The 13,007-nt window shown below is 37.1% G+C and overlaps 1 protein-coding gene across 1 annotated transcript; it reads left to right on the top strand.

The window, feature by feature from the left end:
- Positions 1-1,037: 1,037 nt before the first annotated feature.
- LOC121417185 (26S proteasome regulatory subunit 6A-B) lies at positions 1,038-12,177 on the top strand. Its single transcript, XM_041610788.1, has 11 exons — positions 1,038-1,145; positions 3,601-3,681; positions 4,781-4,906; positions 5,421-5,528; positions 6,547-6,656; positions 7,657-7,747; positions 8,084-8,227; positions 8,520-8,765; positions 9,108-9,253; positions 10,680-10,761; positions 11,317-12,177. Exons 1-11 carry the CDS (start codon positions 1,098-1,100, stop codon positions 11,425-11,427), a joined length of 1,293 nt encoding a protein of 430 aa, XP_041466722.1. The 5' UTR covers positions 1,038-1,097; the 3' UTR covers positions 11,428-12,177.
- Positions 12,178-13,007: the final 830 nt, after the last annotated feature.

The following is a 13,007-nucleotide window of genomic DNA, read 5'->3' as shown; positions in this document are numbered from 1 at the left end:
TTTTGTTAAAAATAAGTGAAACTTTGAGTCCGATGTTGAAATTTTCAGCGTTGTGCTAGTTAGTACTTTGATATTTGTTTATTTATTTGAATCAACCTTTTTTGGGGGTGAACTTGACCTTTAAGTTATTCATGCAGTGGTGAAACACTTTTAAGCGTGTCCTCATATTCCCTTATTTTTTATATATAGGCTACGCACGCTTCCCTTTAATTTCTCCTTGGACTCCATAAGGTCAAGCACACTCCAGAAAAATGTTGATTTAAAAAATACAGAAAAATCATATAGCCGCATAATGCTGAAAATTTCATCAAAATCGGATGTAAATAAAGTTATATGACATTTTAATAAAGTTTCGCTTATTTTTCACAAAACAGTGATATGCACAATTCAGTGACATATGTCGATGATCTTTCTAATTTTGTTTGGATTATTTCATAATTTCAGTTTTACATATTTGAAATTTTAGGACCAACGTACTTAATTGAATGAACCATAATAACAATGCTAATTCCCCATATTCAGGGAAGAATTATACCGTTGTTTCGCTCAGTGACGATAAGGAGAAAATTTGTATATACCAGTTGTGAGTGCATGACGTCATCAGTGTCCTAAGTAAATCTTTAAGTTATTTTACATCCGTTTTTGAAGTAATATACTGCTTGTTGGATTTTTTTCATTCAGATCTGTTGGGGTGGACTTGTCCTATAAATAATGCAGGATTTGCTGCTGCACCAAGATAATCCATGGCTCAAACTTTTTTGCTACATTTTTTTCACAACTAAATGAGATTAATTATTTTGATTAATTTTCATCAAAATGATATGAAAATGCACGACTGTTCAGTTTTATCTCCGAATCGGTTTTCATTCATTTCTGTATCAAATGTTTTATTCCTCTGTTTATTTTTATTTATTTTTTTTTGGGGGGGGATAATTATCAATATCTTATTTTGATATTGAAGTTTAAACCAAAGATCATCGGGATATCTTAAAAAATGATCAGTATTCAAATTGGCCATGACCGATATGCATATCCACACATACAAGATTGCTAAGTTCATCTTATTCATCTTTTGCTGTATCACGTTGAACTGAAGGATGGCCACTACAAATCTTGAAGATAAGTCAATTTGGGAGGATGGAGAGGTAAGTTGATTGTAAAATCTGCTGTAATGTCACCCATTATATTTTCGTATGAATTTATGCTGTTTTTGGTGCAGAAATCTTTTGTCAAAGAACACGATTTGCCTCTCTCTGCTCTGCTCTGCTCAGCGAGCCACAGCCACAAGCTAGTGTCAGTGTCACGCACTGGGCATTGTCTCCGGCGCAGCCGGCCGGCTGCCTGGCCTGGCAATCCGCACTGCCTCCGTTCCATGCCTACGTTCTACTAGAGAGTAGAGTCGGGAGCGGGAGGAACTCCGCAAGTCCTCTTGAAAAATGCTTGCTTTGGGCGGCGCGGCGACGGATCTCCTTCGCCAAGCTACGCCTACGAGAGCCAAGCTATATCGATTTCATTCTTAACCTGCTTAGAGAAAGTACCGGTATATAATTTATTTTAAAAATGAGAAAAATATTAGGGGGCCTAATTATTATGAAAAAAAGGAAAAGTTTGCCGCAATGTTTATTTAATTATGTCTCCATCTAATTTATCTTGTTGAATTGTTCTCTTTTTTTTATCGCCAAGGCTAAAAAAAGTACATTATGAATTATGACTGAGTCAAGACACTTATCCTTGATATACTATAATAAGAAATGTATTCACTATCTAGTATTCTAGATCCATATAGAAAAGAAAGAAAAGAAATATTCAGGAAGAAGTGAGAAAGAAAATATTACAGATGTATGATGGTGGGCCCCAACAGTAGAGGCGCACGGCCAATATTGGAGACTGTCTCCAATGTGGGAGATTATCTCCTATATCAGAGACTTTTGTGAAGAATTTGGGTATCCAATTTCAGAGACAGTCTCCAGTTTTGGAGACCAATTTCCTTTGTTTACATTTGCGGCAAAAGGATTACCTTGGCGGCAAATAAAAATGTGATAAGCAGATTCCTCATGAAAAATTACCCCTTTTCACCGTCTACTTTAAAAATTCACCGTCTACTTTTGTTTTGATAAGGATTTTTGTTGTCAATCACACACAGAACAAATGGGCTTCTGACCTGAGTGAGACAAAATTTTGGGTGGAAAAAATCATGCTTTTGTTGGTGTTGTTTCTTTTGTCCTTTTGCAAAGCAAGTCTCCAATGTGGGAGATTGTCTCCCCTATTGGAGAGAGTCTCCCATATTGGCCGTGCGCCTCTACTGCCCAAGACCAAGTCTGCACACCTAACAATTTGAGTTAAGATTTAACATGAATTTCTTCCTATTTCACAAAATCTTTCAGTTGATAATGTTCCTTACATCATAATGAGTTAGTGTGCCAAATATCTCATAAAAAATTGAAAAGAAATATATGATTTTCTTGGAAAAAACCTCGGGCAGTCATTTTCAGTTTGAAAAAAAATGGTACCCCATGTCTGCGCACTCATTCACTTTGCACACGGTTCGGGGATTTTGATGACAAAGGCTGCATTTTGAGGCTGTCACATGAAATGCCCTGAATTCAATATTTTTCCACCATTTTGAGTCAGATTTTTAAAAGAATACCTGTCAATGTATTGCATGTGTAAAGTTTGCGCTCGTTGCGTATCTTCTTTTACTAGAATCGCGCAGATACGCGGGTGCATAGACTTGGGAGACCGCGCAGACATGGGGGAACTGACCATACATGTGTAGGTTGGAAAACAAAAGTAAGAAAGGTTGCAAAAATGAAATATAATTATAAAGAAAACAGAAAAAAGAAAAAAGAAAGAAAGAGAGCAGCCTGAAAAAGAAGAAAGAACTAAGAAAAGAAGAAAAGTGAAAAAATGGGACGAAAATGAAAAACTTGTCAAAAAGAAAAGGAAACAAATTCATGAGAAAGTTGTCATTTTCTTACACCATTTTTAAATCTACAACTGCTACACACAAAGATAATAATTCTGGCCAAACTTGATGCACCATGAACTGCCTTGTCACTTTGCAGCAGATATTAGTTGGGCATCTCTTCTCAATCAAGAACTTGTGAGGTGCTTTGTCTCGTGAATACAGTACCAGTGTCGGCACAAACGCTATACTAGCAATCATAGAACATTTTTTCTTCAATTGATTGCATTGACTACAATGTACTATCAAGCTTGCATCCTTTGGCAAGGCATTTATCTACATTTGCCACTCTACATCCAGGTGGGGTAAATGAGTACCAAGTAAATGTAGGAAGGAATTCTCTCAATGCTCAAGCACCTGTGCAGGGTAGCCGGGGTATTTGTATTAAGTGGTTAGAAACCTTGTATGAAATAAATGTTGCGTATTTATGTTATTATATTTGTGTGGGATTTTTCTTTAATTTTGGCACACATGAGCAAAGACACTACAGAGATAACACTGGACACTTCAGTACATTAAACTTGCACGTCGGTATCAATTTTAAGGAGTTAGAACGTTTCACATTAATATGCTAATGTGTTCTTTGTGTCCCTTAAAAAATGCAAGTATCAAAATTGAGTAATTCTTTCCCCTAGGACTCTGTGGGTGAGGAGGTGTTACGAATGTCAACAGATGAAATCATAGGAAGGACAAGACTGTTAGACAATGAAGTCAAGGTGAGTGGTACTTACTTAAAGAGAAATTCCAGTAGTTGCAGTAAAAACTGATTTCATGAGAAAGTCTGTAAAACAAGGCGTAATTGTCAGTATCTCATCGAGGATCTAGACCTAGTACAGTTACATTAACTGAACTTTGTGAATCTTGAAATCTACGCTGAAAAATGTTTACACCGAAGATCCCCAACACAGATAAGCGCACGTGGGACAATGTATAATTATTGCTTAGAGTGTCGGGCCCGACGCTCTACCCGTATCCTGTGCTTATTTGCTGATTTCTCAGCAATGACACGATTTCTTCCAGAATCCTTTGGCACATGCGTTTTATTTATACAAACAGACACTTTGGTGGTCATTTCATTGGATTCTGTACGAGCTCATTTTGATATTGTTACCAAAACTAGCATTTACCTTTAACCTGCTTCATAGTTATCAGTGCATGAGGCTTGCAGCTGAGTGCCAGTTTCCTCTGCTCTGAACAAATGTCCCCAGCCAATTCCAGAACTATCTCATCATTGCCCCCTTTTTTGCTCTCTCAAGCCCTTTGCTGTCTTGTATTTCTAGCACTGTCCCAGAGTGGAAATTTAGAGAATCTATTTGAATTATCAAGTGAGGGAAGTTTGATATAATGGAGAAGAATAGGAAGAAGACGATAAAGAAAATTAGCAGGAGAAGGAGAAGAAGAAGAAGAGGAAGAGGAGGAGGAGAGGAGGAAGAGGAGGGGGAAGAAGAGGAGGAGGAGGAAGAAGAGGAGGAGGAGGACGAAGAAGGAGGAGGAGGAGGAAGAAGCAGAAAAAAATGATGATGGGGAAGATGTAGAAAAAGAAAGAGAGGAAGTAGGAGAAGGAATAGGAGAAGGAGAAAGAGAAGAAGGAGGAGGGGAAGGAGGAGAATGAGAGGAAAAAAGGAGGAGAAGAAGAAAATAGAAGGAGGAGGAGTACATGTAGCCAAAAGAGGGAAAATGAGGAGAAAGAAGAAAATGATGATGAGGATGAAGAGAGAAAAAAAGATGGTGATGCAGACGAAGAGTATGATTATCATGTGATAAAGACATTTAAAAAAAAATTCATATGTATTTCTTTTATTTCCATCCATGCAGATAATGAAGAGTGAAATCATGAGGATACAGCATGAACATCAAGCACAAAAAGACAAGATCAAAGAAAATGAAGAGAAGATTAAAGTCAACAAGACCCTGCCATATTTAGTTTCCAATGTTATTGAGGTAAGTCCGATGGGACTTCATAAGAGCCTTCCCTTTCTTGTTTTTGATGTTTATTTATTTCATTTATAATTTTTTTTTGTAGGGTGGCTCCATCACCAACTGGCATACTGTTTTCCTGGGAGGCCCTACAGCAAAAATATAAACGTAACAAACATAATTATGAAAAGTGTACAATGTGAAGTTAAGACAAACAAACTGTGAAGAAGACAACGCAAAGGGCCAGTTAGTTTATAAATTAAGGCAATTATAATGCCAAATAAAAGACTGTTATGAGGATTCTGATCAGGCAGTTCTTAAAACATTATATGTAGGTGAATTAGTCCAAATGAGTGCACCAGCAAAAGAAAAACTTGTCTCTATTTCTGTTCGAACTTTGGGCAAAAGTAAACCTGTGCTTTGTGCACTACAAGTACAAATGGGCTGCTGATAATCACTCACATGCATGATGAGAATTGTCAACTTTTTGAATGGTTTAATGAAACATGACCCTGTCTTATTGATGATTTCGAATCAGCTCCTTGATGTCCAACCGGACGAGGATGAAGAGACAGAGGGAGCGAATGTTGATCTGGACTCACAACGGAAAGGAAAGTGTGCTGTAATCAAGACCTCAACAAGACAAGTAAGATTGTTGGGGAATAGAGAGAGAGAGAGAAGAAGAGGGGGGGAGGTGGGTTAAAGGAGGGGGAGAGAATGAAGGGAGGCAGAGAGTGAGGGGCTGAAGGGAGGGAGAGGATGGTATGGACAAAGTGAATGTGGATCTGGTGTCAAAACAGAGGAAATTGTGCTGTAATCAAGATGTCGACATGACAATTAAGATCATGGGGGGGGGGATGGTGAAAGGGTTTGGAAGGGAGGTGAGGAGGAGATAAGAGGAAAAGATGAGAGTTGGGGGATTGACAGAATGAATTTTGAACTGGATTCATAGAGGGAAAGAAAATGTGCCGTGATGAAGACGTCAAGAAGACAATAGAGATTATTGGGAGTGAAGGGGTGAAGGATGGGGGGGGGGGGGTGGATGGATGGGAGTAGGAAAGAGAGGGAAGGGGAAGAAGATGATGGGATGGACAGAACGAATGTTGATCTGGACTCATAACAGAAAAGAAAATGTGCTGTGATCAAGACGTCAACAAGACAAGTAAGATCATGGGGAAGTGAAGGGGGGGGAGTGAGGGGGGAGATAGGGGAAGATGGAGGCGGGAGCTAAGAGGGAAGATGATGGGATGGACAGAGTGAAAGATGATCTGGACCCCATAACACAAATGACTTGGTGATTAATCAAATTTTATGTAAAATGTATGATCTTAGAATTTCTTTAAAGCCTACAAACATCAATGTTTAGTATAATTAGTAGTGAGTAGCGCTACATTATAAACATTTATGCCCCAACTTAATGGAAAGACTCACATAGATTTCTGTCTGCTATTGTTGTTTGATTTCAAAACACTGGCAGATCCAGGGGGGCGCAGGCCTGCAAAATAAAAATTTCTAATGTAAATTTGCCTTTCTAGCACAAGTCTTTTTTGTTTTGCTTGTCAAATTTTCCTCGGGGAAGATACCCCCCCCCACTCTCCCTTTGAAAAATCTTGGATCTACTCCTGTTTCAAATTATAACATTCTGCTTATCGTTTCTGTTACAGACCTATTTTCTACCAGTAATTGGACTGGTAGATGCAGAGAAGCTTCATCCTGGTGACCTGGTCGGTGTCAACAAAGATTCTTACCTCATCTTAGAGACCCTCCCTCAAGAGTAAGACCCGGGCCCCATCTCACAAAGAGATACGATTGATCCAATCAATCGTAACTCTATGGAAATCCATCAGTGTCTTAATTTCTTATACAGGAAATTTTCACAATTTGGAAACAAAGAGAAGCACACTGAATATCAAGAAAACAATGAATGTATGAATATTCAACATATCTAGAAAATATGATGAATAAACATGCATTCTAGGTGTTGACTTTGCTGGCTTTCCATAGTTGTGGTTGATCGGACCAATCGCAACTCTTTGCAAGACAAGGCTCAGGCCTCTGTCTCACAAAGTGTTGCGATCGATCCGATCGACCACAATTATGGAAAGCAAGCAATGTCAACATTTGAACTTCATTTGTGTTCAAAATATTTTCTAGATATGATTCATATTCATACATTCATTGTTTTCTTGAAAATTCAGCGTATTTCTCTTTGTCTACAGAAGATATTGTCCAAATTTCTTGTGGTAACAATTACGACATTGATGGATTTACATACAGTTGAGGTTGATCGTGTCAATAGTAACTCTTTGTTAGATGACCTGGTAACAAATATTATAATTCAGTCTCTTGAATGTTTTGAATGCAAACTCAACTAGTTTTAAATAGAAATGATGATAATAACAACAGGCATTCATATAATGCCTAAGACTAATGCATTCACTTGGTAGCATACAAAATTGAAACTACGCCTTTGATTGGATTGCTTTCATGATCAGGGGAGTCTTTCATGGTATAAATAGTGATTGTTTTTACTGACTATTTGGTATAAGCCAAAATACTTGATTCTGATTGGCTCACAGCTAATCTATTATTGGCAGTTCACTGATTGTCTTATTTTTCATGATCAGATTTGATTCTCGAGTGAAAGCCATGGAGGTTGAACAGAGTCCATATAGTGATTTTTACTGACTATTATAAATTACTTTCGTCTGATAGGCTCACAGCTAAACTATCAGAGAAATTTACTGATTGTTTGTTTTATTTTTCATAATCAGATTTGATTCTCGAGTGAAAGCAATGGAGGTTGATGAGAGACCAACTGAACAGTACAGTGATATCGGAGGATTGGATAAACAAATTCAAGAGGTAAGTTGACCAATATTTTCTCCTCCTCCTTCTGCTCCTTCCTCCTGTTCCTCCTCCCACCTTCGTCAGTGTCTTACGAACCTACTCAAACCTAATTTTCATCAAAATTTTCGAATTTATTTTTTTGCGCCTTTTCTGAAAGCCTGTTATTCACTCATTCCTAAATCCAGAAAGCAAGCCGGGTTCAATTCTTTTTAATCTCTTGCACTCCGACTTTAGAACAAACTCACTCCATCTCTCCAAAACATGTCTTCTCTTGACCTCTTCAAAAAACATAATAAAACTTGCTGTAAATCCAATAATTCATATTTATTATTATAATTGTCATATTTGCAGTTAATAGAGGCTGTCGTCCTACCAATGACACACAAAGAGAGGTTTGTCAACATAGGAATCCAGCCCCCCAAGGGCGTGTTACTGTACGGTCCACCAGGCACAGGAAAGACACTGCTAGCCAGGGCGTGTGCAGCTCAAACAAAGGTATATCATTTTCTTTGTATTCATTATTCGATTTAACGACCAGTTTTCTTAAGCAACATATTATTAACTGCACTCAACCCAGGTGGGGGTCATTCAGGATCAGGCAGGAATTTATTCCTTGAAATGCGGTGCCTGTGACAGCTGCTCTGCTTAACTGTCAAGCAATGAAAGACTTATGATAAAGTAAATGTTAAGTTCTATAAAGCAAGTATTATCATTGTTATTTTTATGACTACTATAAATGTTGCTTATTGTTAATGTTATCAGTTGATTTGATTTTTTTTTAATTCAGTCTACGTTCCTAAAGTTAGCCGGCCCTCAGCTCGTCCAGATGTTCATCGGAGATGGGGCTAAGCTCGTCAGGGATGCGTTCGCACTCGCCAAGGAGAAGCTTCCAGCGATCATCTTCATCGACGAGTTGGACGCCATTGGTACCAAGAGGTTTGATAGTGAGAAGGCCGGAGACAGGGAAGTTCAACGAACTATGCTGGAGCTTTTAAATCAGCTAGATGGGTTCAGTTCGTCAGAAGAAATTAAGGTTTGTCTTTCTTAGGGTTCGTTCAATGTAAATTTTCAAATTTGAAAAGCAACATGAATTATGATTGAAAACGCAATTGGGCATTTTAGCTGACGTTTCACGGCACAATTTTACACACTTTTCATTGTGTGTATGATTGTCTCTAAACCAACAAATGATGGGAGTCTGCTTTTGAGCTTAGATCGCAAATGCGGTTCTGGGAGTGCTGTTTATGCTTAGATTTTCAGAGGCAATTTCACAATCTGCAGCTGGTTTTCATTGTAATTTTCATTTACGAGGAAAGCTTTGTTTTAACCAATCAGTTATTGATCTTTCTATTGCTCTCATATATCTTTTTTACAGGTCATTGCTGCGACGAATCGAGTGGACATTCTTGACCCTGCTCTATTGAGGTCAGGACGACTGGACAGAAAGATTGAATTCCCGACACCGAATGAAGAGGCTAGAGCTCGTATCATGCAAATCCATTCCAGAAAAATGAATGTTGGGTGAGTGCACACTTATCAAGTGTTCCCATTTAGAGGGGTACGCTAGGTACTCCAGGAAAATAATATCTAAATAAAAAAATAGCATAAAATTTATCAAGTGTTCCTATTTAAAGTGGTACTCCAGGCTGAAAATAATATCTTAATAAGTAGAGTATAATTCACTGAGCCAAATGCTAAGAATAACAAAATTATTGAATTTTAAAGTTTAGCAATATTTTGTGAGAACAGTAATATCGTCATGAATATTCATTAGGTGGGCTGATGATGCCATGTCCTCATTTTTCCTTAATACATGAAATCAAAATTATTTCATATTTTCATACATGTTTATGATATGTCCTCCTTTTAATCAGTTGCCAATCCATTTTTTATACTATTGGAGGACAAAATTCGAATGAAGATGATATTACATGTTTAGATAAAAAAGAACAATAATTTGCTCATTAAATATTCATGAAGACATGCATAGAACTGTGTCATCAAAATAATGCAAAATTTTATATTGTCATAACTTTGTTATTCATTGTCTGATTTTGATCAAATTTTCAATGTTTTGTGTGCTGATTTTTCTCTGATCTGTTTGATCATATTATTTTCAGCCTGAAGTATCACTTAAATAGGAATATCACTATTATGGGGAATAGCAAGGTGCCATTTAAACTGTATAATCCTATTTCTGTGAAAAAAATCATTATGTATTTGAGGAGCAAATGTAAGAATTTATTCCTATTTCGGAGTAATTTGTTCATATTTCGAGGCTGTCGGGTTTGGCAGATAAGTTCATAGTGGAATAATATTCAGGGCCCTGTTACACAAAGGATAGTGATTGATTGCTAATCCGAAAGAACAATTCTGATTGGTTCCAAATCACTTTATTGAGCAAAATGTGCATGCAACGATGGTCTTGATATGCCATTTTATTTAGCGATTAATCGCTAAACTTTGTGTTACTGGACCCAGGTTATGGTTGAGCAAAATTGTTTAATCCCCATTCAAACGACTGTTAAAAGCAGAAGTGTTATCCAATATTGACAACAATTTGATCACATGGATAGAGAGAGTAAAAAAAAAAATTTGAAAAAAGTGGCTGGAATTCAAATTTTCGCATCTCTACATCCATGATATGACCATCTATTCTCCGTACTTCCTTGAAATAATTGTTATTTCGTGGGGAAACTATAAAGAAAATGAAGAATATGCCATTCTTTTGTTACTCTGAAAGATTGTTTTCAGTCGAAGTTATACTCTGTCTACCTACATGAAAGTCTATATTTAGGACCATTATGTTGTCATATGTTTGGATAGACTATGAATTTAACCACTTGATGATTTTTCTACGACAGTCAATTCATCACTTATCATAATATTTGGAATTCATGAAAGTGTAATACGTGTAGATTATTATGAAATTGATTTTTTTTTCCAGGGCTGATGTTAATTTTGAAGAGTTAGCCCGTTGTACAGATGATTTCAATGGAGCTCAATGCAAAGCTGTGTGTGTCGAAGCAGTAAGTAACATTAAGATGCAATTTGTGCGTTTCATAGTACACTTGCTGTCGCCAGAATATGACCCCGGGGATAAAAGCTTGGGGAAAAAACATTACCCTAAACACGTTTTGCTAGTCTTAAAAGGCTTTTGAAAAAAAAATACCCTAAATATGTTTGACCCTGCGATTGACCATTGACCAGTCTTTCAAAACCACCCTTTTTCTTGAAAATGGGTGTTTTTGAAACCCTTAAGGAGTGCATGTGTTGCGTCCAAAACTGAAGAAACACCCCTTTAAATGCTTTTTTGGTCATGCATGTGTACAGCAATATATTCAACTGCCCCCCCGGGACTTATTCAACATTTAAATCATCTTTCCTGTGAAGTTGGTGTCCAATTCTACATGTTCCTTTCATGTCTCCTAGATATTTTTTTCTTTATAATTTTTTATAGGAAAAGAATGCATAGGGACATGCAATCTGCTATGTGTGGTGCGCTATAAAAGAACAAAGCATTATTATGATTATTACTACTTGGATTTGGCTCTAAGAACATATTTTTTTATCTTTGTTTTTAGGGTATGATCGCCTTGCGTCGTGGAGCCACTGAACTCATGCACGAAGACTACATGGATGGTATCCTCGAAGTACAATCCAAAAAGAAAGCAAATCTCAACTATTATGCCTAATAGATTAAGTTATATAGCTAGTATGTATAGTCCCAATTGGTTCAATTTGTGTTACCAATGATACAATTCTGCAGGCTAGATTTCCCAGCATTAATCACAATACTATATTGGCCACATATCTTCTGGGGGTGTTTCACAAAGATTTTAGTATGACTTAGAGTCACGCTTTAATTGCCTAGTTGCATGTGATATAAATGACATGACCGCATCGGTCAGATGCCAAGAGGACGCGCACTACTGTGCATTGATCAATAAGATTGCGCTTAGCATATCATGCACATGTCAGCATTTAAGTGCGACTCTTAATACTTAAACCCCCTGGCTTAGCTTCTTGCAATAGCCTTTACACAGTGAACCTGCCAACTGTCCCCATTTATTACAGACAGTCCCAATTTGGTGAAAGAGAAAGCCACTTGGACCATTTTGTCCCCTTTTTTTGTGGAAAACTTGAATGTAAAAATGAATAGAACACTCTGTAATGTCCCCATTTACAGACCTTGTATTCGTGATTTGTCCCACTTTCCTGGGCTTCATAGTTAACAGGCAATTCAATCTGTATGGGAATTTCAGTAAAAAAAATCATCTTTCACAAATTGGTATTTTAGTGGTTCCATGACATTTGCTCCTCTCTAAATTCCACACAGTAATCAAATGACCAACTTCAGCCTTCTGTTTAAAGCCTGTGTATAGCTTTGGTAAAGGGTCAATAACGTGATTGATAATCAAATATCATCTAATATGACAGTCTTACTGAAGCGTAGAGACCGTTAGATATTTTTTCAACTGCACTTCTCTGAGAAAATTTCAAATATTCAAATCTTGGATATATAGCGCCCTCTCTCGGCGATGCTTGTTTTAAATTTTAAAAATGGGCATTCAAGCACTTATCTTATAAATTTAGTGATTAGATATCCAAAAGTTACAGACAAAGAACATATCTTGAAAGTTTCAGCCCATTCCATGATTTGGAATAGGATTTAATTGAAAGACAAAAACACACAGATATTTTAATTTGATCGGGTGACCCGATCAAGTTAAATTTCCATGTAAAATCGCAAAATTTATCATGTAAAACACATTTTCATTTCATATCCTCCACATCATAACTGTTATAGGGCATATCCATTCATATTAGCTAGCAATGAATTGGAATAGTGATAGGTGCATTTTGGTGGATTTACCAAAACTATACACAAGCTTTAACACTATAAACTACACTAAAACCCTATTGCAGTCCTAACCCCACATCTTAGCCAAACTTAACGAGAAATTGTTGCAGGAGCAAATGTCATGTCACCATTTCAGCAGATTATTCACCCTCTTGGTATGAGAAGAACATTATGTAGACTCTGAAATTACACACATTTTTCGTCTTTGATATTGCTCAGGTTTTGATACTCGAGATATCAATCAATAATGTGAGTGGGAATTTCAGTATAAGAGCCCTCCTTCATAAGAAGGAACTTGTGCAAATATATCACCCTTTGGCACAAAAACAACACTTGGCAGACTCTCAAGTTAAACACATTTTTCATCTTTGATATTGCTCAGGTTTTGACATTTGATTTGTGTGATAATAT

This window comes from Lytechinus variegatus, chromosome 6, assembly GCF_018143015.1.
Source record: "Lytechinus variegatus isolate NC3 chromosome 6, Lvar_3.0, whole genome shotgun sequence".
Lineage (NCBI taxonomy): Eukaryota > Metazoa > Echinodermata > Echinoidea > Temnopleuroida > Toxopneustidae > Lytechinus > Lytechinus variegatus.
The sequence above is the reverse complement of the archived record's forward strand: the minus strand, read 5'-3'. Positions and strand labels throughout refer to the sequence as shown.